At 33.2% G+C, this 27,927-nt stretch overlaps 1 protein-coding gene across 20 annotated transcripts in view; it reads right to left on the reverse strand.

Annotated features, from left to right (window-relative positions):
- MYCBP2 (MYC binding protein 2) overlaps positions 1-27,927 on the reverse strand; it is a 1,055,480-nt gene that overhangs the window by 68,077 nt on the left and 959,476 nt on the right. For 7 of the 20 annotated variants that reach the window (XM_050766397.1, XM_050766404.1, XM_050766398.1 and 4 more), the window contains 5 exons: positions 18,120-18,194; positions 15,274-15,498; positions 14,292-14,424; positions 10,629-10,751; positions 7,543-7,722 (listed from right to left, as the gene is read on the reverse strand). In XM_050766397.1, the coding sequence (XP_050622354.1) occupies positions 7,543-7,722; positions 10,629-10,751; positions 14,292-14,424; positions 15,274-15,498; positions 18,120-18,194 (736 nt within the window). The remainder of the gene's footprint in view (positions 1-7,542; positions 7,723-10,628; positions 10,752-14,291; positions 14,425-15,273; positions 15,499-18,119; positions 18,195-27,927) is intronic. The other 13 variants (XM_050766418.1, XM_050766405.1, XM_050766400.1 and 10 more) reach the window with 10 other exon arrangements.

Consider the following 27,927-nt stretch of genomic DNA (forward strand, 5'->3'; position numbering starts at 1 on the left):
GAGATCCCTGCTCTAACAAACACTGAGAAATACAGACAATCAGAATAGCCTTGTGATACTGTTAATTACCGGCCTGGCAAAAGTTTATCAGGGATGTTGCGAGGTATTTAAAATATAAAATAGCAAGGTTGGACTAAATGACCTCGTCTTTCTCACTTCTTGCAGTCTATGTAAGATAACTGAGATGCAGTTGGAAAAAACCACTGGAGTGAGTTAGCAGACTCTCATGTTCAAGTCCTAGATTAGCCAGCTATGACTTTGGGCAAGTCAGCAAGAATTCTCTCATCTCAAAATGAGAGCTGGATAACCTCTTAGGCCCCTAGAACACTTGAAATTATGCCATCATAAGACATACTGGTTGCTAATGATGCACATTTCTTAAACTTAGGAGGAAAGAAAATCTGATGATAAGGACGAGACGTCTGATGATAAGAAATGAACATTTTGTTTTGTTCAGCTTAAGTAATGAAATATACTACAGTACAGACGTTTGAGAGAATAACAAAGTGGGAGATGTAGCAGACCTAATCCTTTCTAAATTGAGTGCAAAATCATGAGAATGCTTTAATAATATTTTTAACAAAATGTATGTAATATACGAATAATTTTATATTTTCCACTTGTCAGTCAACAATGCCATTTTTAACTATGAGAATGCTAAATATGTTTCTCAATTTCAAGTTATAGCCAATTGGAGCTAAGTCACCCAACTGAACTCATTTTTTCTTAAAAGATGGTTTTATTCTTTATTCTTGATACTAGGTAAGATATTGTCTTTCAAAACAGAGCATAAAAGTGGATGTCATTTGAGACTGGCTCCTAACTTTAATCAGCATGTCACTTCTTTTATTTTTTTTAAAGAGGCAGAGTCTAGCTCTGTTCACTCAGGCTGGATTCTAGCTCACTGCAGCCTCAAACTCCTGGACTCAAGGAATCCTCCTGCTTCAGCCTCCCAAGTAGCCTGGAATACAGGTGCAGCCCTCAATGCTTGGCTATTTTTTTTTTTTTTTTTTAAGTAGAGACAGGGTCTTGCTTTGTTGTCCAGGCTGGTCCTAAGCATTTTACTGTGTAAATATTTCTTCTACATTCTCCCTGCAATTAACCTTAGCTTTAACCCTACTCAGCTCTTCTCTGGACTCTTTGCTTCCAACATTCTCCCTTTCTCCAGGACCTTTTTCATAATATTTTCAGTTATCTGTCACAAATGTAAAACTGATCATATCACTTTTTATTTAAAATTCTGCACAACAACTTCCTCCACGTGCTCTCTCCGTTTATTCACTACACGTAAAGTCTAAAATAAGTATGGCTTACAAGACCCTTCATGATCCAGCCCCATCCTCTCTAATCTAAGACACTGTCACTAGGTCACTTAAAGCTGCACATGCCTGAAGTTTCTCAAATGAACAATGTTCTTGGATGGGGACCAAAGTTGATTCCCATGAATGGTGCCTGGCACGTGATAAATATTTGACATATGTTAGCTTTTACTATCTCGTATCTTCTCTTTCCTCAATCAACGCAGTCTCTCCATGGTAACTCTGAGTAGATAACTGCCTCCTATTTTACTTAGAAAAAACAGCTCCCAATAATATACATTCTTCTTTCTTGCTTGTTATGATGGTAACTATTTATGATCCTACTTAGCCAACCTTTCCACTTTGCACTGGACTGTATCCCCTCTTCTTGATTTTATACACATACAGAGACAAGGTCTCACTCTGTTGCTCAGGCTAGAGTGTGGTGGCATGCAATTATGGCTGACTGCAGCCTTGAACTCCTGAGCTTGAGTGATTTGCCTGCCTCAGCCTCCCACTTAGCTGGGATTACAGGTGTGCATCGCTATGCCCAGCTGATTTTTAAAAAAATTTTTATAGAAACGAGGGCTTGCTACGTTGTCTTCGCTGGTCTCAAACTCCTGGCCTCAAGCCATCCTCCTACCTTGGCCTCCCTAAATGCTGGAAATATAGGTGTGAGCCACTATACCTGGTCTGCATCCCCTCTTCCATTAAAGAATATTGTGCCAGTAATTCTCCTCACCCTCCTGCATTATTAATATTTCTTTCAACTGAATTACTCTCATTAGAAAACAGCCTTGATAAACTTTTTTTTTCCCATTAACAAACAAAACGGAACAAAAACCTCTCCAGATCTTCTATCTTCTCTCCTCGTATCTTCTCTTTAGATCAAATCTTGACACACTTCTCTATACTCATTGTCTCCAATTTCTCTTTCCCCCTTTTCTGCTGAGCCTATTCTAATCAAACTTTGGAGTTTCATTACTCCAAACTGGCCCTCTGCATGAACAGTGCTTAGTACACTGCATGGCACGTAGGTGGACTCAATAAATACTTTGTGATTCATTGGATCTCTGTAATGTAGCTCATTTTATCCTTCTAGTTGGAATGCTCCATTAACCTCCTTCCTCATCTTCACTCCTCCTTGCCTGATAAATTCTCACAAGTCCTTCAACACTCTGAGGAGGACCTGCCTCTTTTTAGAATGTTTCTCTAATCTCTCCTCGCTGAGCCAGACGCTTTCTCTCCTATGTTTCCATTGCATCCTGTGACTACTGCTCTTGTTGCACTTAAAACATGCCATCATTTTTTCTTTAACTATGTTATCTCTTACAACATTCTAGAAGCCTTCAAGATCAGCGATCATGGTTTTTTTTTTTTTTTTTTTTACCTTGCTCATCACCATAATCTAGCACAGAGTAGATACTTAATAAAAGCAGATGAATAAATGGAAGAATGAGTAAGTCATCTAAAGAAAGATGGTAATGAAGGGTGAAATAAACACAGTAGCCAATAAAGAGGTAAGGGAAGAGGGAGAGATAAAAGGTCAAATCAAGCCAGGAGAAAGCAAACAAATGACTGGGACAAAATGTCTTTTAGAAACATCAGCATTCTTTGCAGTTTGAATTCCTACGATGAAGTAAAGTGTGGATGAATAAATCACTGATGAAGCAGCAAAACAAAATACCTGGGTCAAGGCTTTTATGTCACTGAGAAGATGGCTCAGCTCAGTAAATGAATAAAATGATTAGTATTTGTAGGGATGCTGGAGATGTTAGACCCAAAACTAAAATAAATATGTTGGTTGTTGTGACAGATGTTATAGGGTGAAGTGGAAACGTTTTATTAAACTTCGATATTTGAACCAATGCTGACTAATTTTCTAAAACAGGGATTAAATCCCACAGGTCCTCCTTCCTAAATCAAGTGCTTCATCCACATACCTTCAAAGCAGGCAAACAACAAACTGACAAATACAGTGCTGAGATTATAATCCAGGGTAGAAATGACCCAGTCTAAGCCTTACAAACAAACTTGGCTTTTATGCTAACATTCACGCTAACATCTGAATGTAGTCTAAATACATTAAGAATTAATCTTAAAACAAGTAATCAAATTATATTGCAAAAATAGACCCAAAAGGAGCTAGGAAACCTCATTTGTCCCTTTCTAAATCCCTTCCTGCAGCTCATTCCACACTGAGAATAGACTGCTCTCTTTTAGAGAGGGACTTTTTCTATACTTTCCTCAAAGCATGAGAGGTATTAAGTATTTGCATCAAAAGGCAATAATAACAACAAAAGATAACATTTGTTGGGAATTCCATTTTATAATGAGCTAACAAAAATTCAGACCTGTCAAATAACTTAGCGAGCTAGTAAGTAGCCAGAGGGGAAATCTGAGCTGAAAGTCTTCCCACGACTATGTTTCTACAAGCTAAGTAAACATAGTACTTCAGTGTGTTTGTATTCTCAAATGTAAATAAATAGTCATGCAGATATCCAAATGGATTTTGGGGTCACATTTAACATTTTTTTTTGTCCCACATAAGAATGTGACTTACGAGTATAATAGAAAAACTCCTGGTGCAAGCTAATCTAGATCTATCATATCTGTGCTTGAAAGTACTATGTATTTTGACATATATTGTATATTTCATGTTTAAAATTGCTGGGAGATGTCTACTATGTACCCACCAAAATTAAAACATTAAAAAATAAAAAAAATTATAAAAAAGTATCTGGGAGAAAAGTAAATTGTCTTCAGTTTTATTTGCCATTTTTCTACCACAAATAAATAAATAAAAGTTGAAAAACTATTCACCCTCTGGAGCAGTAGGTAGAAAGTGATAAAATGCTATGTTTAAATGAAGCCATTTGCAATATAGTTTCTCAGTTGGAGAATCTTGCTTAGAATTCAATCAGTATAAACCCGCAATTATCATACATCATACTGTCACAGTATAGTTGGCTTCAATTACTAAGTGAAAGAAATAAATTCTCTTCTTTGAAGATGTTCTCTGAGGAAACACTGGAATATCATAATAGAAAAACACAAGATCTTAAATTGATGAAATGCTAATCTTAAGTACCTATAGTCAATAAACACTCCTTGAATGCCTGTGATGTGTAAGACACTGTCAGAAGCTATAGGACATAAAATGAAGCTTTCAAGAGAAATGGGGATAATGAAAATAAGGAATGTAATATTCTTAAAGAAAGCAGCCACAGATACCATTCTCCACTTTGGTCCACTACAATTTTATTGCCAAATTGCTTACCAATTCTAAAAACTATATAACAAGTTTTAACATTAAAAAATAAATTACAGAACAGTAAAGAAAAATCCCATATACACACTTTTCTTTTTCATGTCTCTGTGTGTACACACATAAGGGAAATTTGTTAACTTTCACTTCTGTAACATTCTACTTCACTAGAATAACACTTGAAATAATTTCTATGTATGTAAAATCAAATAATTTTGCTAATTTAAAAATTACCAAATACTCTATTTTACAGAATAAAATGTTGCCTGATTCTAAAGAAAAGGTATCAAATTAACTTAATGTGCCAGATTACTTTTAAATTTCCAAAGATAGGTGAAAAAACTATGATTCAGAAAAAAACCCCAAAGAATTACAGATAATAATGCTCATAGAAATGCTAGATGAAGTTAAACCATGCATCAGTTGATGTGTTTCTTTGTAGAATTTTTCTAGTTAACCAGGATCTTGAGTTATGACATTTAGGAAATCTTCTTTTCCATTCAAACTACTGTTACATTAAAAAAAATCAAACTATAAAAAGAAAAATAATCAAATCTGAGCAAAGCTAATACTCTAGATGTCAGACCTAGTTTAAATATAAATTTAAAATATATATACATTAGAACAGATTTTGCAATATTTACTGAGGTAAGGCTGAATTTTTAAAACAGCCTTTGTAGTCAACAGAACTGACCTCAAGTTCTGGCTCTACCATTTTACTATGTATGTTTCTGGGGCAAATCATTTATCCTCCCTAAGCCTCTGTTTCTGTCTCTGTAAAACAGAGATAAGAGACAGTATCTCAAATGAGGCTGTATTAAAGTGCTTAAGTACAGTGTTTAGTACACAGTGGCGACTATCAGTATAAACAAAATTCAGTAAATACGGTCTTCTACATAATGATTTATTTAGTATCACAAGGGTATAAGACAAAAATGATTCTCATTTTACTAAATAGCATAGGGAAGTTCATTATGAATAAACCATCTTCTAAAGTATAGGTGATATGCTAGTGGGATACATGGCAGTGAGGTTCAGGAAAGAATATCGTGCTTGGGGAGTCTTAACAGATGTTGGCACTCTGCCACATTTACCTTTCCTAATATGATGTAAAAAATACAATTCTGAACTATTTAAAAAAATTAAAACTATTTTCAGATTCCATACTTTTTTTTGTCATGCTAAAGATTGAGACTTCCATTTTCTGGAATTTGCAAGTCAAAATTTAGTTACATCCTGTTGCGAATAAGAAGTTTAAAACAAGACCTGAGTAATTTCCATTGTTGGACTATAGGCAAGTAATGATTCAGAAAATTGCTAATTGAAACATAGTTAAGCCATGATTTCAAATTTGCTCCAAGACAGTGGTAAATAAAGTGCTGGTACTGATAACACGTATGTAATAAAATTGTATTGACGCAATGTCACCTAGAAACTGTTGTTCCCTGGAAGACACAAATCAACTTTTATTACTGTTTATTGTTTTGAAATATTTTATTAATTAAATTTGGTAAAATAAAAATAGTAATTACGCTTGTTTTCGTAAAGACTTGCAATGATTCTTTAGATAGAACAAAAAGGTTCTCCTTGCTCCTTAGTTCTTTTGTCTGCTACTGCTATGACATAGGCAATTTTTCGTTTAAAACTGAATTTGAATATGAATGAATTTAAATTTTCTAGTATAAATTTTCTACCTGAATGATCCTGATGTTTTTCCTTTACGTTTTTCCCCTTGTCCTTACCTTTAAAACTTTTTGAAGCTTAAGTAGTACATGTAAATGTAAAAAGTCTGATGCAACACAAAATTAATAAACTAACTCTTCACTTCTTTTTCATTCTTCTGAAATAATATTTATCATAGAAGGAAAAAACTATTTCACACACGTGACACTATTTTGTTTATTTGAAATTCTTCTCAACATTCAAATTAATATTATACATGAATGAAGATGATAAGCTAGAAACTGATAGTACTTATATTTCCAAACTAATTAGTTTCATTAATTAAACTTTCCTAATGGATAGTGGAAACCCAGAAAAGTTTATACTCTTGTATACCCTTTACCTAAAGTGAATAAAGTAATGAATAACATCATTTGCTAGCTACATACTATCCTAGTTCTTAATAAAAACTAAACCAGCTAGCACTCTTTTACATGACCCTAGTAACAGTTATTAAAGTATTTTTGTTTAAAAAATAACTTAGACCTAAGTGTGAATGTCCTTTACCAAAGCAAAGAGGTTGTGCAATTGAATCTGAACAATGGTATAGAAGCTGAGACTTTCACAAACTAACTGATTCAATTAATGAGAACTGAATGCCAAGAAGAGCACACTGTTGTCACACTGAATAGAGCTTTGAAAAGTTTACGTGGAAGGTTCAGGAGGTCAAGAAAAAAGAACACTCAGTTAAGTATAATTTTTTTTGGGTATCTTTTCCAAACCAACGTGAATTACTATCATGGATGAAGGACTAGAGCAATCCTAAAAGGCAGAACTAGAATCAAATGATCAATTTAACATATAAGGAACAACAAAAAAATAAAAATAAAGACAGGAAACAACAATTTGAGAAACCGGGAAACCTAAATTGTCATACATTTCATAGATACCAAATTCACTCAGAAAAAACAAACAAACCTGCCCAAACAAGTACAGTCTTTCTTCTACCCACTGATAGAGTGAAATAGCTTTATCCTTTTGGGACATCCTAAAGTAACAAAAATCCACTGAAAGTTGTCCCTATATGTGATGCTTACCATAGTCATGCATATGAACTTTAAAGCAACTTTAAATGTCTTAGCTGCAGAATGTCTTAGCTCAGAATAGCTTAAATATTTCAAAAATGTGGGAGGGGATAACATCCTAATTTAAAAAAACCAGTCAGGTGAGTTGATAACTAATTAGTAACTGATAAATAACTCAGAACAAAGCTTCAGAAATGCTTGATGAGGCAGGTAAGGCTGACAGACTTACTCTGAAGCTGAGGCTGCTGGAAGGAAAGGGGCTGTCCGAACACAAATGGGCTGTGTACTAGGGAAGAGGGAGGTTTTGCAGCTTGATCAAAGATGGAAGGAGCTGGGAGATTGGGTCGTGACTGAATGGAATTCAATATGGCACTCAGTTGGTCACCTGCAGTGGGTAAAACAGTCAAAACTGCAACTCGTTATTCATTAACATCCAAAATGGCAAAGTAAATGGTGCTTTATGACATTCAGATAGAGTTGAACACTAAATAAAACCATGCCAATTCAGAAATGAGTGAAAATTGGTGACTATTAATCATCCTCAAATTAGGGACCAAATTTTGCATGCTTTTTTTTTTTTTTAATGGAAGCACCCCACCAAATCTTATATAGAAGCCCATCTATAAAAACAAATCCATTTACATTCATATATAACATCTCTCATTATGTATGGGAGAATGAAGACTCTATGAAGAATCAGTGATAAATTGCTTCAATATTGAACATACATAAATGAAGATCTAAGTAAATGATGCCTTCTTCATAATTCCCAACAATGACTAATACCACCCTGCCTCATCGGCAGTATATTTCATGCAGAAAATAAGCAATTAGCAGTTTTTCTTTTAAAAAGCAGAATTAATGGGGCAAAGTATGTTATTAACATAGCAATGTGTTTACATTATAGTTATAAATTAATATTTTCTTTTTTAAGTTGTTACTGCCAAAGAAATTCTACTTTAAAAGCATGAAATATTTTGCTTAGAGGAATAATTTAAAAATCTGTAAGTCCTATAAGACAAAAAGGATTATGAGCTACCTAATTTGAATAGTATCTAAAATATCAATTCTAACATTTTTCCTTGAACCAAAAGGTTTCACAAAATTTTTTTTAAGATAATGAAATAATCTGATGGATAATTTCTTATTTGTGAGAATATGTACATTAAATAGTTTAAATGATGCTTGAGGTGGGGAGAGGGAACTATATCCAGACTAGGTGATGCAGTAACTGTAAAATACTAACCTTCTAGTCATATTTCCTAAATATAATAAAGTTTCATATGCAAAAATTTCAACTGAAGTACCTACAAGGGATAGATTTATGTGGAAAGAACTGTGTACATGAGCCACAATATTTTCTTTTGCAATAATAAATAAATGCTGTAGATTATATGAAAAAAAATTAGCGATCATGAGTAATTTTCTAAAATACTGTTTTAAGGAAAAAAAAAGCTTTTACAAAAAACAGTTCTTTGATTTTGGACAGTATTAAGAGTTAAAATGGGAACTACTGTTACAGATAATAAAGTCAGATATATTTCATCAAATTTAAATTTATTATTTCTTTGCTCCATCTAAATATTTTAAAAGCTTGTTAATAAGAGCAGACTTATTAATATTTTTTTAAAAAAACAGGATCCCGTTCTGTTGCCCAGGATGGAGCATGTAGCTATTCACAGGCACGACTATAGCAGACTACATCCTTAAACTCCTGGCCTCAAGTGATTCTGCTGCCTCAGCCTCCCAAGTAGCTGGGACTATAGGCATGTGCCACTATGCCTGGCATGAGGCATGCTATTTTTTGAACGATATTCACAAAAATCACATGTTTAAAAAGTAATACTTTATTATTTCTACATAATAACAAATTTTCTCGGCAATGTTTGTGTCTCTTAAACATTTACATTTATTTTAATAAATTATAAAGACTGATTTACTGTGATAGCTATCAGTACAATGACAGACATTTTAAAGACTGAAAGCATACAACTTGTGTTAAACAAGGCTTTAAAACATTACTATATAGAGATATAGTAGCAGTAAGCAAATGCTGAGATTTTAAGAGTTGACAAAGGTAAAGAGAAAGGGACATAAAGAAAACACCACCAAGCATTTACACTATGTAAGTACAAAGATCTAGCTTAAATTAATGGAAATCAGGTACCCGAAGTAAGTGAGCAGATAATACCCAATCCTATGGGATAGGCTAATCCAAGAGAGTAAAAAAAAATCTTGTGGCTAGGTTTCCTTCATAAAAATACTCTGTGGAAAAGTAACGAAGCTATTCAATAGAAGTAGTTTTATTTTAAACAGAATATTCCTTATACATTGATGTAATTCTGTATTTTGTTCACCGTTTTATTTTTTCACTTGTTCTGCAAGTCAGGTATAATGACACTGTATTTGTCCCTTGGAATCAAGTCCTGTGAATTAATTTAAATAAAATTAAAATAAAATTATTTCCACGTAGGCTATCTGCTCCCTTTTACCCATGACCCAGCTGTATGTTACCTGTGGACACTAGGGCTGATTTTGAAGGAGTCTAGATCAGGTACATAGGAAAGAACAAGAGTGTGTGAATTCACATAAAAATGCAATTTCTGATGAACCTCCAGCATAAATTTTTAAAAATTAACTATTGTTTGGACAGTCCATGATGCTGGTCTCTTCCATTAATGCAGCCAAAACAGCTATATATATTTTATATTCATATGACTTTGGATTTTTTAATTTTTACAACTTTCTGGTTTTATTACAGATACTAAAACCAAACATATCATTTCACATAATTCTAAATTAAGATTACTGGGTTAGAAATTCAAAACCACATAAATTTTATAAAGCTCATGTGTAACATTACTTAAAATATTATTTTAAGTAATAGTCTGATTATTTAAGTAATAGTCTGATTTTAAATGGATCATTTGAGAAAGTTCTTTGTTGCTCATTAACCTTACCATCCTAATAAGTGGATGATAAAAATAACATTTTACTAGATTTAGTGAAATAGAATCTTTAGGATATGAAATAAAAATGAGTGTTTTTTAAATAGAAAAAAAATAAGCAAGCACACTCAGAAATTTAAGCCAAAACTGGTAAAACCAAAACCAAAACCAAACAAACCAAAAAAAAAAAAAAAAAAAACAATACTATGAAAAGAAGACCTTTGTAAACATTTTGTATTAGCTTTCCAGAAACAAATTTTAATTTAATAAAGATTTCTGGGTGAACACAAATAAAAAGTGTATACAAGAGAAGGTAATAAAAAATATTGAAGTTAGGTAAGTAAAATACTTAGTTTTAAACACCTACCTTTGTTATTTCCGAGTCCATAATCAAATCCTTGGGCACTGCAACTTGCCCCTTTATTAAAAGCTTGCACTGAGAAAGGGCTTGGAGGAGGAGTTTGAGAATTCTGATCCAGAAGAACTTGTTCTACAATAAAAGCCACAGCTGTAACATTAGTTTCTTATATGCTATTCCCTATTCATACAGCCAAGAGAGAAAATTACAAAAGATTTTATGATGGTTAGATCTTAAAATAAGCTCATGTCTAGATTTGATAAATTAAAATACCAGCCAGGTCATTTTAACATTAACAAAGCACCTGACAAATCTTTATTTTTATTTATCAAATACACAGTGAAATTTAGAAATGAGATATGCTCTTATGAAGCCAATTTACTTTTATTGTGATAGGATATATTATTGAATGCATACTAATACTTCTGGACCAGGAACTCTTTGTATTTGTAACAAATTTATACAAGAGAATTTTGTAAAACAAAAATGAATAACCTATACACCAGAAATAAAAGTATTTTGTATATTAGTATTAGAATAGAGAAAAAAACTAAGTATCTAGTACCAAAAGGAATTTTCATTTGTTAACTGTTCTAAGTCATGAATGTGAAAATTATGGAAAACTTAACTTTTAACTTATTTTTATTACATAAAGATATTTTTCCCAAATAGAAGGATAATAATAAACAATGTTACATAATCAAAGTCTATAAATGTATCAGAATTCTTATTTCAAGCAGAAAATGGCAAATGTTTTATCCATTTACAAATGGCAAGACGCGACCTATAAAATATGCAAACTAAATTAATCCCCTATGAACAATCAAGTGACTCCAAGATTCTGTCTGATATAAAATAATACCTTAGCTAAACATCCATATTAATGCCAGCCAAAAAAGGCAAAATAAAGTCTGTCAAGTAAAATCGGGGGGAAAAGGTATTAATTCCATTAAAATAACCTTATGAAAAATGAAATATCTTCAGTATATTTTTAAATATCTTATTTTAAAATATCTTTAGATATCTTAAATATATTTTTTGAAAGTCAATATTCCTTTAAACAGAACAGGGAACTACAGACAGGGTGTGGTAGAGTGTTTCCTTCCTACCTGTAAATTGCAATTCTGCTGTACCAGTGGTACTGTATAATCTATCCCTTTACCAGCATTTGTAGACTTTATTTAAAAAGTCAATCCTAGCACTTCCCTTATTAGGCAATACTCTTCAGCATGCACTATTTCAGCAGTGGAACATTTCTTCAAAAAACACCCATGAACAGTAAACTGAACGGAAAAGATAGTAGTGCTTCCCCTCTAGACTAAGAATGGTCTAGCATCCAGAGTGAAGTCTGTTTCTACCACAGCAGTAACTTTACCTACTACAGATTTCAAAGACCAATAGAGAATTTTTACAAAGAGGAAAGCTTTTGTTTTACTCACATGACTTCATATAAATTACCATAGTGCCAAATCTTTGTATTTCCATATTAAATATTATCACCACTGAACAGACTATTTGGGCAGTACATCAACTAATATTAGTGATTTAAAGGCACTAACTTCATATCATTTCTTTCCTTGTCGCTCTAGATTTTATATTTAAATATTAAAATTTACATGATCACCAAATATTTATATTTATATCTGTATCTATATATCAAGAGTAAAAGATGATTAACTGATTACAGAGAAAAATTTAAACTTCTCTTAAATGATACTCTAATTTAAGGGCATTTTATCTTGGAAGAAGCTTCTATCTTCTAAGTTTATAAGAATAAAATTTCCCAGGTTAAAACTTGATCCTTAGTATGGAAGGCATTTTGCGTTTTGACAATAATACCTAACTTATCATCCATTAGCTTTATCTGTTACTTGCTCATTTAGTCTTCATATCAAATTTATGTGGTTATGACTTATAAAATCCTTTTATAAATGGGAAAACTGAGGCACAGAGATATTAGGTTAACTTGGTCAAGGTCACATGAGTAAAAATTGTATAGCTGGGATCAGTACTGTGGCAGTCCTGCTTCAGAATCCACTCTTATATATTTTGTTGTACTACCAGTTAAAAAATTATTAAGCATTAAGCTAGAAAAGTCCTTTGGAAGTCGCCTAAGCTGTTCTCATATTTAAATTATCTTAAATAAAATTGATTTCACCTTAGGTATTTTCATTTATATCTGAATATTCCTATATAAAGAAAAATGTTTAAAAATTTATGAATATGTAGTAAATATACAAAAATATATAATAAGCATGTAGTAAGTGAAAAAGTCATTTAGTACATGTCAATTTACATCAAGCGGAACCCTTATCTTTTTCAAATGAATAGTTCTACTGTCTCAGGACATTATTTTATGACCACATCATCTTACACTAAAAAAAGTTTATCTGGGAAAAACAAGGGGAGGAGGTAGGTTCTCAAGTTGTGCTCAATGTGTACAGCATGGTGTAATGAGTACAGCATTTAAAACATGAATGAAGATTCTGGCTGAAGTCTTACATCTGCTATGTCACCAGCTGTACAACAGTAGACACATCATTTTAAATTCTACGAGCTTGAATTTCCTTACTTATAAATTGAAGATTATATCACCTACCTCAAAGGTGTGTTGTGGGGGGAAAAAGGGAGATATCTCCAAAGGTACTCCATCATTACTGCAAATTTCAAACCTTTTTTGAATCCATATTTATGGTCATACTGGGCCTCTTGGAATAATAAGTATTATAAATTTATTATCTTTTGAATAAAGATGCATGTTCTCTTATTCATCTAACCTCATCCTATAAATTTTGGGATTTGGCAGACAAGTCCATGTTTGCTTACATACTTATTTTGATGTGCTATTATTTTTATAATTCAAGTTATATTACAAAACTTCATGAGCATCTAGTATGTGTCAAACTGTTTCAGAACTAGGAATGCAAAGACCAAAACCATGTGCCTGTCCACAAGGGACTCATAACTGGGTATGAAGAAATAAACATGAACTTCACTGTGATAGAATCAATTTTTTTTCTAGTGGTGAGCACTATTCTTTAGGAACACAAGAAGTTCTTGGCTCTGTTGTGATCAGTTAAAGCTTCACACAAGAGATAATGTGGTCTCAACTTTGAAGAACAAATTTTTGCCGCCAAGATATCAAAGAGAGGGGAACAAAAAGGAATATATTTTATTAAGTGAGATCAATGTAGAAAAAGGTAAAATAAAATTTAAAGTCGAAAATCTAACAACAGGAAATTCTAAAGACACTATGCATTTATTCAATGTTCTTTCCCTAAGACAAAACGCAATCAAATGAAATTGCCTGGGAGAAGTACTGAGATTGGTAGTTTGAATACTGAATTTTCATTTTATTGTAGAAGGGATAAAATGTTAAGTCCTGGACTGGTACGGAAGAAAGAGGTATACAACTTTATATTAATGAAATAAAAAGCCTGTTTTATATGTTTCCAATTTTCTTTTAATTTTCTTATTTACTGTGCATTAAGTACTCACGTATTTTACAAACCAATTTTAACAGTTGCAAGATTTTTTAATTTTTAGTTTTGCTTTTACTTAAAAAAAAAAACACAAAAAAAAACCTCTTTAAAACAAAAGCAATACAATAGGCATAAAACTTCTGTATCTGAAAGCTTAATTGGAATAAATCACAAATTTAAGCCAACTTGCCATCTTCATGTCGGAGGTACTGGTTTCCGCCTCTGTCTCTAGCTAAGGACCATGCCTCTCCTTCATCACTCTCACAGAACTCTACCATGCTGTTCTGATCCAGTTGCACCCATGTCCCTTCAGAATTGGTTACCTGGTACATAACAAAAAGCATGATTGATTGGCTTGATTCTTTTAGGGAACTCAGTATGAAAACCAGTAAAAAGCTCACGTGTCTGAATAGTGTAATCATTCCAATACATTTCTACCAAGAAATTAGTTTCTGAAATTAAGGCCACAGCCTGAGGTAAGACAGAAGTCAATAAAAAGTTCTGTAAAATACTGCTTATTTATGAATTTGGTTAAAATAATAACTTTCAAAGCACAAAGATAATCCCTAAATAATTTTAAGTGTTACCCAAAAACATATGGCTCATTTTCTTTTTTCTGCACCTAAAATGTCCTAACACAGCCGATTTGCTATTATTTAGGTTGAGAGTATCCACAGTGTAACTTGAAAATGACCCTTACTGAGAAATAGCATGACACACTACATCTTCAAGCTTATCAGCTGAGGCAAATGCCACAGTAGCCTAAAGAGTAATTTTATTTGCTCAGGACTTCAGTGAGACCTATGAATGGGAACAAAGAAGTGAAACCTTTTGCATATGATCACATCTCCATACCGATCACATAGAATATTTTAAGTGCTGATAATCCATGATGGTATAGTACATTTGTAATAATGAAAAAATATATGCAAATACCAAACATTTATATATACAATACAAATCATTTGTTAATATATTGTTTTCACAAGGATAATCATGCAAATCATTAGACAGAAGCACAGAAAAATTATGTATTTGCAATACAAGTAAAGATAAAATACATTAACATTGAAAAACCAGTGGCAGAAATGGCAACCTTTAGAAGAGATGCTTTGGTTGTATTATATTAAAAATGAGTATCTTAGAAGTCATGAAGCTACAAGAATCCATACCTCTCCCACTGCTTTGACTTTGTTTCCCAGAACTAACATTCCAATTGGGATACCTCTAAGGTTAGGGCAGCTTCTGATGTTGTGACCTGAAGGTCCCGTCTTCACTACCTTGTACATGCCTGGCCCTCCTCGCAAGAATGGCATATCTTGTTCTTGCATTGTTGCTTCCTGTGGGCAGCAGGAGTTTATGTCTTTGAAAAAGTCATCAGTATTAGTTTTAGATTCCTGAAAATTTGAATAGGAAAGAAAAATAAACAAAATACAATCTATTATCACTTTCAAAGCCTTCCTACTAACAGCTTTTATAGCAAGTCTACAGTACTGTCAGTATATATAAAAAAACCACATAACTAAAGATAACTGAAGAATTAGTCATTGGTACTAAAGAATCTGTTTTTCAACAATAAATGCTATTTAAAATAAAGTTGAAGTCAAGAAAATATAGCAGGAAACCAATCGACCTCTGGCTTCTGCCCAACACAATTTGAGAAATACAATCATTCTTGATTTTACTTTTATCTTTAATGCAATGTTTAAATTTAACAGTAGGAAAAATAAAAATACTATACTATGTGAACCACAAGGGAATAACTTTGAATCATTATTACCGCATTATTGTATATTGTTATGGGTTAAAAAAAAAAAAGTCTAAATATTCACTTCTTCCCATGTTGAAATACTTATTTATAAATAGAGAAAACAGGTATGAAGAATCTGAAAACTGATCCATAAGCAGAGATGATGAAAAATATGCATTAAAATATAGCTATATCTTGGTATTTGTTCATTATGAATGAAATAATGATGCTTACAAAATTTTAACAACATATACTTTCTAATGTTGTAGAAATAAAAATGTCTTGCTAGATTTGTTAAGCCATTACTATGCAGTGATACATTAATGCTAGTAACAGAAAAGACTATATTTTTAGTAGAAAGGAGAAATTAAACATGGATTTAAGTAAATATAACATAAATTTATATTACTGAAAAGAGTCACTTCTAAAATGAAAGAAAAGAACCTACCCTAAATTTGCTGTTAAATTGCAATGCTGTGATAAAATTGTTTCCTATGTGAATGGAATAAAGAGAAATAATAACCTTTCCATATTTTCTCTTTTTCCGAACTAAATGCAAATAAAGGGTCCACACTGGGTGTTCTCATTGCCATCACTACTCCTTTAAAAGAGATTTAAAACTGCATTTTTAAATACAGTAATATGAACTCTAGAATTTATTTCATATTCAGATAGAGTACTAGATAACCATAAAGAGACACACATGCAAACATTAGGTTAAAACTGATATTTAATAATGTTATAAATAGAATAAAAATTTTAAAACTAACATTATACAAGACAAAACTGTATTAAATAGTTCTATCCCTACCAGTAGCCTCATATGAAAAGATATGTATACATGTTCATATAGACAGTAACACAGAATATTAAAAACAAGATCCTCAGGTTTAAAAATATGTGGATTCAAGAATTCTGTATACCTGCTACTTTGTTATTTCCACACATGACTGGTTAGGGAAAACGTTAAAGTCACCATTAACTTTCACATATTTTGTGAATCTCACTGTAGTGATGAATAACCAATTTTTACTTACACAAATATGTACTAAGAACAATTAATTTACATTTACTATAATTATAGTTTATTTACCAAAATTCTTTTGTTACATATTGGAAATTTAATGGAAATGAGAATTTTAAACACTCAAAAAGCTTAGATTTACAACCAAAAATAAATGTAAAATACATATTTTATATACTCATCATATATATTTGTAAGAATTTATATATGTGCAAACCTATATGAATACACAGAAAGCGCTCAAGATAAAAATTGAGAGTAGCACAGGTCTAAACTTTACATAATACTTGCTATTACACTCACAAGATTTTCTGTAAACATTTTAAAATGTCTATTTGTAAATGGTCAATAAATAAATACATCATGCCATTTCACAGTTGGAAGAGGCAAGTTTTAATCCTACTCACAAATGATTGTTAAAAATTACATGGTGACATAAAAAAGCAAATATCCACAGATTAAGCAAAAAACCCCAATTTCATTGGTATTTAATAATATTCCTAGTGCATTTAATTAATTATAACAATAATTCTAACTTTTGATCATTCAGGGTAACACTGGGAGTTAAGCCTTGGTAAAACTAATTATAATTGCAAACTAGTCACTGAAAGGCAATTATGAAAACTTGTTAAAAATTTAAAACAATATTTTATTGTAAAGGTAATAAAACTATATTAATAAGTATAAAACAAAGTTTATCCAATTCTTGTGCTAAACAGTATAAAAAACGGACAGACATAAAGTCATAGAACTGTGCCTATCACACTCAAGCAATAGTAAAATAAATGTTTTATTCAATACTGAAATGTAAGACCCAGGTACCAGCATATTAAATTCATGAAAATATTATTATCTTCTCCCTCCATTCCCATCCCATTCTCAGATGAACATTCAAAGAGGGAATGTGAAAGAGTTGGCAGCAGAAAAAATAAAAGAGCCATAAGGCCAGGACACTGCCACCTAAATAAGTTAGTTGTGAAAACACTAATCTTAGATATAATCATTGGAAAAGTCAGTCATAAACTAAATATAGCAAATTTGAAGTCATGTGGAAGTATCACTGAAAGTAATAATACATTCTTTTTGGCAGGAGCAAGGAGAAAACTCAATTGCAGCACTTCACATAGATCGTTTTTTGGTTAAAAGGTTTTATTAATCTTAAGCAAAGGTTTCAAAGACACAAAACTTGTTATACATGCTGAAATACCTGAATAAAACATGATTGTTCCTTACAGTTAACTCACCTGGGGGAAAAAAGCTTTGGAAGTCCATGAAAATACGTCCAAATCCCTGACTCCTTGGCTAGCATTAAAGATATTCTGAGCAACAAAGTTTAAGAAAGAAAAATATCAACAAAGAAAGGGAACAGGATATCATCTGCAGAAGATGCGTGCACAGTAACAACATTTTTCTGTACTCTAGCACCAACACCGAATTATTATTTTACTAAAGAGAAACTGAAGCCATCTGAGTAAACACCACACTGAAGAAATTCTGTCTGATAAGTTTTTGTCAGAAGCTCTCCGTGGATATAGTGTGTCATGCCATTTACTAAAATTAAGAGCCAGACGTTGTTATAAAGCTTAAGATACTCAATGCAAGACAGAAACCTTAAAATTCTTTAAATGAGGACATATTTGTTCTAATACAAGCCAGATTTGTTTTATGACAGAAACCAGTCTGCTGTTTTATAATAAAAATGGAAATGATGTAGATTGTATAGAAAATGCAATTATTATTATGAATAATAATGGCATGTAGTTTATGTGAACTTATCACTTTTTGAAGTACAAAAATAAAAAAGTAAAAAATAAAACAAAAAGTCTCAGTCATTTTTTTTCAATTTTCCTTCCCTCTATAAGTAGGAAAAAAATCATTTGGAAATATTTCTGAATGCTACTAACAAATTTGATAAGAAAAACATAAATAATACAATTAATTTTTTATCAAAAGATAAAAATTTAATCAATTTTATCAAAAGACAGGCCTACTTTTCTCCATCTCAAAGTTTAGGAAATGCAGAGCATTTAGGATCTCTAAGTCAAAGTCTAAAAATGTTTTGTTAAGGAACAATCAATTCACAGAAACACCCCAGAAAAATCAACATTTTCACAAAATGTTTTACTGATAATTTAAATGATACATATTTTCATAGTTATCTCATGCTATCAATCTACATTTATCTGATCTGAAATTTAAATCTTTCCAGTGAGTAGCAATTGCACAATTTTACTGCTTATGTAAATATTATGATAGAAGGTTATTTTGAACCAAAAAAGCGGACATTCAAAATGTTAATAAAAAAGATCAACTAAGACTTCAACAAAAAAGAAACATCAAAATTCCCTATCAATTATGTCATGTTAGAAATGAGACTTTATTTACTGTTCTCCAGTTCTATATTTCCATATCCATATATACATATATGTAAGAAATATATATATGTGTATATATATCATATATATAAGAAACTTATAAATGTAAGACATATAAAACCCTAAAAAAGTGTCAAATAATATGCCTAAAAATAAATGTAAACCAAAACCAAAGCCAATTGCCCCCTAATTAAAAGTGGATAGTGAATAAGGTCCTTTCTCTTTAGGTAAAGTGAAAAACATATTGCAGAGCATTTTGAAGTGCTATGTTTTAGGGGAAAAATGTCTTTACTGGTTCATCCATGTATATAAGAATTTGTAGAGTACTTGGTCAATGGTTTCTCTCCCTTACAAAGCATAGTGGCACAGACTTTTTTACATAAAACAATATCACTTCTTTTTAGCACATTCTATTTTTTAGCATAAATTAGTATTAAAACAATGTGAAAAGCAATTGTTAAAAGTAATGCAGGTAAAGTTAGTGATAAAGAAGCAATGTGGTAACTGGCTGACAATATTTAAAGCTTATATCTCTTTTAAGTCAATGTGCAAACATAAGTGCTTTCTCAGTCAACAGCATGTACAATGATATTTTAAAATGATGTAACTGCTAACTATGGTAATAAATTGCCAATAAAATCAATTCTGTATATGTTTCTATATAAACTGAAACTTTATACTTTTTTGCTTTTGTTCTGCAGTTGTAGAAAATTATTAATTCACACTGGTTTACCATAAGATTATTTTCAAAATGCAATGTCCTAATAAAATTGCATTTATCAAGAAGCAGAAATTTGATGAATAGACAGCTGGAGTTTAAAAATAAAATATACTTGAATAGCCGGGTGCAGTAGTGCATGCCTATACTTGTAGCTATTCAGAAAGCTGAGACAGGAGGATCGCTTGAATTCAGGAGTTCGAGACCAGCCTGAGTAAGATAGAGAGACCTCGTCTCTACAAAATAATTTTAAAACTTAGCTGGGCATAGTAGTACATGCCTGTAGTCCCAGTTACTTGGGAAGCTCAGAAGGTAGGACTCCTTGAGCCCAGAAGTTCAAGTTCAGCTTGGGCAATAAGACTTCATCTCAAACACACACACACACACACACACACACACACACACACACTCTCTTGAATAGTGTTCTGTGAAAATTTAGAAACATTTTAGTCTAAAGAGATGAACATTCATGAAAACGTTAATTTCTCCAAAGCCCCAATTTCTCACTATTAAAATATGTCAGCTTTCATATAGTATAATTTCACAGATTATTACAAGCACAGCTTGTGTGTGCATGTGTATATACATACACACATATATATATACAATAACATTTTATTCTCGAATACTATTTTAAAGGCAGAAAAGTTCTGTCAAGAAAATTAGAAAATTAAAGCATACTGGGAACCTAACTAAATTAATGAACACCAAATTGTAACTCTAAGCTGATAATCTTTCAAGGCATAGAAGAGACCAAGTAAGTGAATAAGTATCACAGTGAAACTATGTGACCAACCATGCCAAATGCTCAGGGAAAGAAAAGAAAAAATCTTCCATTGTGTTAGATAAGCACAAAGCTAAGAATTGCCACTGTTAAAGCAAAATGATAAAATAACTCAGGAAAATCAAGCATAGCATATATATATTAATTATTACAGTCTTAATTTAACTGTTTTAATCTCATTCTGTTTATGAAACTTTAACACTAAGCTAAATAACGAAATAAAGCTGTTCTTAACTAAGAACAGCACATTTACTAATGTTGTATTAAAGTTAATACCATCAGGATTAAAAAAACAGGTATATATATACATATACATACAGACAAACCTATTAACAAAATCAGGAAACCTGGGGTATGTTAAAGCTGTGACTGCTAGGTGTTATTAGGTAACCCAAAAGAATGAAATTGAATTTAAAATGCAAGAAACATTTGCCAATTTTATCAATTAACCCAGGTGATGCTATACAAACAAGATCAACAAATGATACTTTCTCTTCAACTTTACTTCAAAATTTTCAGGTCCCAAATTGTGGAAAATCAGTATACTTTCTATATGTAAACACCCATCAGCCTAAAATAAGAAGTAATCTGTATAAATGCATGGAGATATACAGAGACCCAAGTTGCTTCTGCAAGAATTCAGATTATATGGGAACTATAAAGATACCTTAGAATACTTCCATTGGTCTATCCTCTACTTTCCTTGATATAAACTTTCTCTTCCACTCACCTCCCCTCACAATGTTAAAAGATCTCATTTTTGACACAGTACCCAAAGAATCGGGTGTGTAAGTTTCAAACTATTAACATCTCCTATCACAGAAGTACACTGTTTTCCAAAAAATTAAGCTCGTGATTCCAGAGAGTCTAGTGTCTTCCATGGTAAGTGCATAATAAATTCTCTTTTCATTTTCTTACTTGCATTTTCCTTGATATTTGAAACACTGTACTAGCCCACATTTTGTAGATTCCACATCTTTAGAATTTTAATTTAAAATCAATCAATGTTCCCCAGGTATGCCATCTCAGAATGACTCATGTCATCTTCAACACATATCATGCTGTTCATCCTCATTCAACCATTAAGGTTATAAGTATCTTTCTGTAGTTTGGCAGTTCTAGTCAAAGTAATAGGATTATCACAGCTATAGTTGCTTCATCCTTTTATAACTGTATTTATCCTTATCTCTCCACTAGATTAATGCATACTGAACATAAATGCATGGGCTTTGGAATCATATCAACTGGTGTTCCAATACCAGCTCCACTACTTTCTACTTGTGCTCCTGGGTGAGTGGCTATCTTTATTCATTGAAAAAATGAGAATTATAATATGCTTAACATCACAGGGTCACAATGAGGATTAAATGACATAATTAAGGCAAGGAGCATATATATGTTAGAAATTATTTTAAAGAGAATGATCATATCAAATGCAAAGAACTAAAATTAAGCATCCACAAATGTGCAAAGTATTAACAAATTGTGAAAACCTACTATGAGCAAAGTGTAATTTCTAACGCTTAAAAAGAAACCAAATGTGAGTAAGAAGGGATCCTGAATGAGTCCTTACCCTTAAGTAGTTTAAAAACAGAAATAAGAGGTACATAAACACAAATGGGCTGAAGGCAAGAAAAACAAATATTATAGGCAGCTGAAGAAAGAAGTAAGCCTTTTCTACTTGTACAGATTAAGTGCTGCCTGAGAAGGAAGAGGGAAACCTAATCTCCCCAGTACATATCTCTTTTCCACCCTCAATTCTCTGCTTGACCTATATCAACTATTCATCAGTTCACGTACATAGCATGTCCCCAAAACTCTGAACATTTGATTCTCTGTCTAGAAATTCCTTTACTGTTTCCTGGCAACCTTTCTTCAAGACCTCCTCAAATGTGAAGCCATCCCACAACTTATCACACAGCAACTTAATTATGTGAATATGGTATATCTACCACATTACATGGCAAGTACTCCAAGGATCAGAACTTCACCCCATCTTATTTACTCTGTATCCCTCCCCTCTGCATCTCTACCCAATGCCTACTTTCCAGTTTAGTATTTATTACTAACAAGAATGCAAATAAGAAGTCTACAAATAAGACCTCAAATATTTACTAAAGGAGCAATTAATGAAATTAATGACTATAGCAAAATTGGGAAATGAAGAAGATCATCAATAAATTTTTGAGTCTGGACAACTTAAGATTAGAAAAAAATGGAAGCGAAACCATTCTAGATAAATTAGACAACAAAACAAAGACTCTTAAGACGTAAAGTCAGAAAGCATGTTCTCTGCTGGGTGCAGTGGCTCACGTCTTTAATCCCAGTCTGTAATCCCAGCACTGTGGGAGGCTAAGATGGGTGGATCACTTGAGGCCAGAAGTTCAAGAGCAGCCTGGCCAACATGGTAAAACCCTGCCCATCTCTACTAAAAATACAAAAATCAGCTGGGCGTGGTGGTGTATGCCTGTAATACCAGTTACTGGGGAGGCTGAGACATGAGAATCGCTTGAACCTGGGAGGTGGAGATTGCAGTGAGCCAAGATTGTGCCACTGAACTCCAGCTTGGGTGGCAAGGCAAGGTGCTATAAAAAACAAAACAAACAAACAAAACCAAACAAGAAAACCAAAACAAAAAGGAAGAGTGTTCTAAAAAGGGCAAAAAGTTCTACATAACTGATAATGAATGCCTCACAGAGGATCTGAACCCTTCATCTATTTAGCTCTATCTTTCCCATTGACTTAAAAATTATTTTGGAAACGATACAGTCATAATATGAATGTCTAATGCTATTTTGTCTCTAAACTAGAGCATTACTAAAGTGCTAAAACAGTTAAAGTCACCTTTGAACTAAATTAGGATATCAATATTTTTTAGTCAAATATGATGTTTAAATAGAATGACTGATAGATCAAAATTGAGCTAAAGTTCATACTTATAATGAATACACAAATTCTAAAACATGAGTAAATAAACAAGACAGCGTGACAAGATCACTTTAAGGATTATCTAATATGGGTAATTATAGCAATCTTATTTTTAAAAATAATTCATCCAACATTCAGTCAGTGTTCAAACTTCCAATCTCTGCCCCCACTCCTCTCTATAGTTTGTTTGAGTCGGGATCCAAATAAGGTGCACACATTGATGTCAATACAAAATTGTTTTAACTAGAAAAGGTTGAAGAGATAGATGTAAACAGTGCGGAAGGCAACTTTTTAGTACTTTCGCTTCTTTTTAAGTTAGCAGCATTGGTGTTTGAATACTTCCAATTTTATTTCATATCTCCCAGTTTTCATTTTTTTATTGAGTCATGTTTTACAATTAATAGCCATGATTAAGGTTTGTTTACTCTAAAGGAACTGAAGAAGGAGAAAAGATAAGAGTGTTTTTCCAGTAGTAAATATATAAGAGAGACAAAGGAAGAGGTAGCAAGATGCAACTATTTAGCTGTGTTATTTCCTTGAGGGGATGAGAGGGAATCATTATTCCCTCTATGCCCTATCATGTTTAGCCCTGCACAGTCAGATTCTCTTAAGAAGAATGTACTGACTGGGTAAGGGGTTTGCCCTAGTCCCTACAGATAAAACCTTGGAAAATCATGCCTGTCCCTGCCTATGTCAGGCCTCTGACCCTGTGTGAGCCCTCAGTTAACATCTGTACTTAAGTAACTTTATCCCGGATCTGTTTAGAGCCCTATGCCAGTTAATTTCCCTCTGTCATCTTTGATCACCACCCAAAACATAAACCCTTATGTCATCCACCTGTTCATTTTATTTATTTATTTATTTATTTATTTTTTTGAGACGGAGTCTCGCTCTGTCGCCCAGGCTGGAGTGCAGCGGCCGGATCTCAGCTCACTGCAAGCTCCGCCTCCCGGGTTCACGCCATTCTCCTGCCTCAGCCTCCCCAGCAGCTGGGACTACAGGCGCCCGCCACCTCACCCGGCTAATTTTTTGTATTTTTAGTAGAGACGGGGTTTCACCGTGTTAGCCAGGATGGTCTCTATCTCCTGACCTCGTGATCCGCCAGTCTCGGCCTCCCAAAGTGCTGGGATTACAGGCGTGAGCCACCGCGCCTGGCCTGTTCTTTCATTTTTATATCAAAACTGCTCTGTTTCTTCCTGATCCAACATCAAGCTATTTCCATCCCCCCATGACTTTAAATTGTGTCTTATGGACCCCTTCCTCCAACGGTAAACACACTGTTTTTGTCTTTTTTTTTTTTTTTGGTATGGAGTCTCGCTCTGTCGCCCAGGCTGGAGTGGAGTGGTGCGATCTCAGCTCACTGCAACCTCCGCCTCACTAGTTCAACCAATTCTCTGCCTCAGCCTCCTGAGTAGTTGGGACTACAGGCACCAGCCACCACGCCCGGCTAAGTTTTGTATTTTTAATAGAGACGGGGTTTCACCATCTTGAACTCCTGACCTTGTGATCTACCCATCTTGGCCTGCCAAAGAGATGGGATAACAGGCGTGCACCACGTACAGCCTGTTTTTATCTTTAACTTTGTGAGTCACATCATCTGTGTGTCTTCAAGTCCATGCAGATGATCTTCCACCTGCCTAGCTTCTTAGTTCCCAGACTTAGGCACTTGCAGTGACTTCCATGTGCACTGCACTTCAGCCACCCTCCCATGGCAATGTAACAGAGCGTCTCATTCGTTAAAGTGCTCTACCTATGATATCAAATACAAATACTCTACTTTATTGTCTGTATTTTTCCAGCTCTTTAACTACAGTGCATTCACTATATTGTCCTAGGATTTTATTAAATCTTCTAAATCCCTTGGACCTTCCATTTGTCCTTTCACATTTCTAACTTAGGTCTGAGTACACATTCCCAGAGTTGATTATCTTAATTGCTCTTTCTGTCACAGCAGCTCAGCAACTAGTACTAGAATTTGCTTTCTTGGCTGTTTCTTGGCTCTTTTAATTCTGGACGCTTAGGGCAATAAAGGACTAGGCGGGGGATTCCAGCTGGGTCTATACAGTGGTCTCATTGAGTCTTTAGTGGCCCAGTAATCCTTCAAACAATATTCCAAATATTCATTGCATTTCTCAACCCCCTAACTTAACTCATTCTTTTCATTGTGAACTGATGGTTTTCCTATCTTCTATTTTAAGGGAACTTGTAGTCTCCCTCAACCTCTTCCCCTCGTCCCTCCCTCCTCCAAGACATAACTACTGCCATGCATATCCCCCGCTCTTTTACAGAAGCAAGCTCTCCAAGGTGCCCTTAATTCCATTTCCTCCTCCTGTTTTTCAGTCTTCAGCCTTGTCATCTACATCTTTAATTTCTCCCTTTTTCTACTAGTATCTTTCTTCTAACTTATAAAACTCTCAAGTCACTACTACTCTTAAAATGAAGAAATCAAAAAAACCCTAGCTTCCTAACAATACCAGACACTCTTGAGCTGTTTACATTAACAACCTCCGCACTCACATACCAGTGAAAACCACCGGCAAGTATCTGCATGCCTCACTCCACTCCTTACCGCTCCTCTAAGATTTGTTACTCCCTTCTTTCCCTTAAGGAGACTGTCTACTACAGATAGTCTCTTGGATGGTGTTCAAAAGCATCAAATAACAGAACACAATGCTTTAAAACAAAACCGTGGGATTCAGAACTTTGACAGATGGTACTTCTTGCTCTTCCTTTCTACCTTTGTTTATTGACTTGCTTTATCTGTGTGAGTATCCTTCTCTCCCAAAAGCAGCTCCTCAAATGAGCAAAGAAATCGGAGAAAATTTGGACTGGGGAGGTAGAAAAGATAATATAATCTGGAATAACGTTTTATTAGGGACTGAAGAAAATTATCTTAAATAAAACACACAATGGCCAGGTGTGGTAGCTCATGCCTGTAATATCAGCACTTTGTGAGGCCAAGGCAAGATGATCGCTTGAGCTCAGGAGTCTGAGACCAGACCAGCCTGGGCAACATAGTAAGACCCCATCACCATATTTTTATTTTTTTTTGAGACAGAGACTCGCTCTGTCTCCCAGGCTGGAGTGTAGTGGCGCAATCTCGAATCACTGCAACCTCCACCTCCTGAGTTCCAGCGGTTCTTCCATTTGTATAAAAAACAAAACTCAACTCCCCCTTGCCCAACAAAAAAGTTTACATTGGAAAAAAAACTGTACAAAAATGGTGGTTATAATTATCTCTTTAAAATACACTTTCATAGAAGGTCAAAATCCTTTTTAACTGCAGGTATAAATCTGAGGAAAATTTAATAAGATGTAATTGATGTAATTTTTTGATTTAAAATTTAGTATTTTAATTATAGATGTATCATTGTTCAACTTAACCTCCGTAAAGCAGTAAGCCAACACTCTAAATTTTCTTGATCACATATCTTCCTTCTCTCTTCCTTGCTCTCTCTATATATACAAAGTCTCCACTGTGCTATTATAAAACATACACAAAAGCATATAAAAAAAATGAGATCAATAAATACAAATAGAAATTCCAATGTTTTGTTCACCAAAGAATTGTCTTGTATTATATAAATTACTGCTTTGGAGAACATTATTACGGACAATCAAGGAGAAAGTCAAATGGAATATACCGAATGGTTTGATATAATAAGCTAACTTTATAAACTGATTTTTAAGAAATTCAACTGTTTAAAATACTAAGTTTTTAAATAAAATTTTACCTGTGATATTTATTAGCCCTGTCCTAAAGAGCACACACATTTGATGGTAATGAAAAAAGGGAAAAATCATTCTTTCCTGGTTAATATATAAAATGAAGTGTGGGTTATTATTATACTTCATGAAGTAGCAATCTTGTGAACACTGGCTCTATTCTACTATACTTAACAAGGAGGTAAAATGAATTCTCTCAAAGACTAGGATTTAACTTCAATTAGAATACTACATAGCACCACAAGTCTAAATAATACTATTATAAGCCAAGAAGGAAGAAATTCAAAATTAGACAAAACACACAGCACTAATTGCAAAATGTGACCATAACATACATTTATACATGTTTTTGAATGTATATTTCTGAGTTCATAAACTTTAGTTTGGAATTCATTCCAAACAATTGTATAAATAAGAAAGAAAAAATGTTACCAGTCTCATTTTCTACCTCTTGGAAAGGAATTCAGTAGTTTTAATTAAGTAGTAATTAATTAAATTTACTACTTCCTGCCTATCTGTGA

Source organism: Macaca thibetana, chromosome 17 (assembly GCF_024542745.1).
Source record: "Macaca thibetana thibetana isolate TM-01 chromosome 17, ASM2454274v1, whole genome shotgun sequence".
NCBI classification, from domain to species: domain Eukaryota; kingdom Metazoa; phylum Chordata; class Mammalia; order Primates; family Cercopithecidae; genus Macaca; species Macaca thibetana.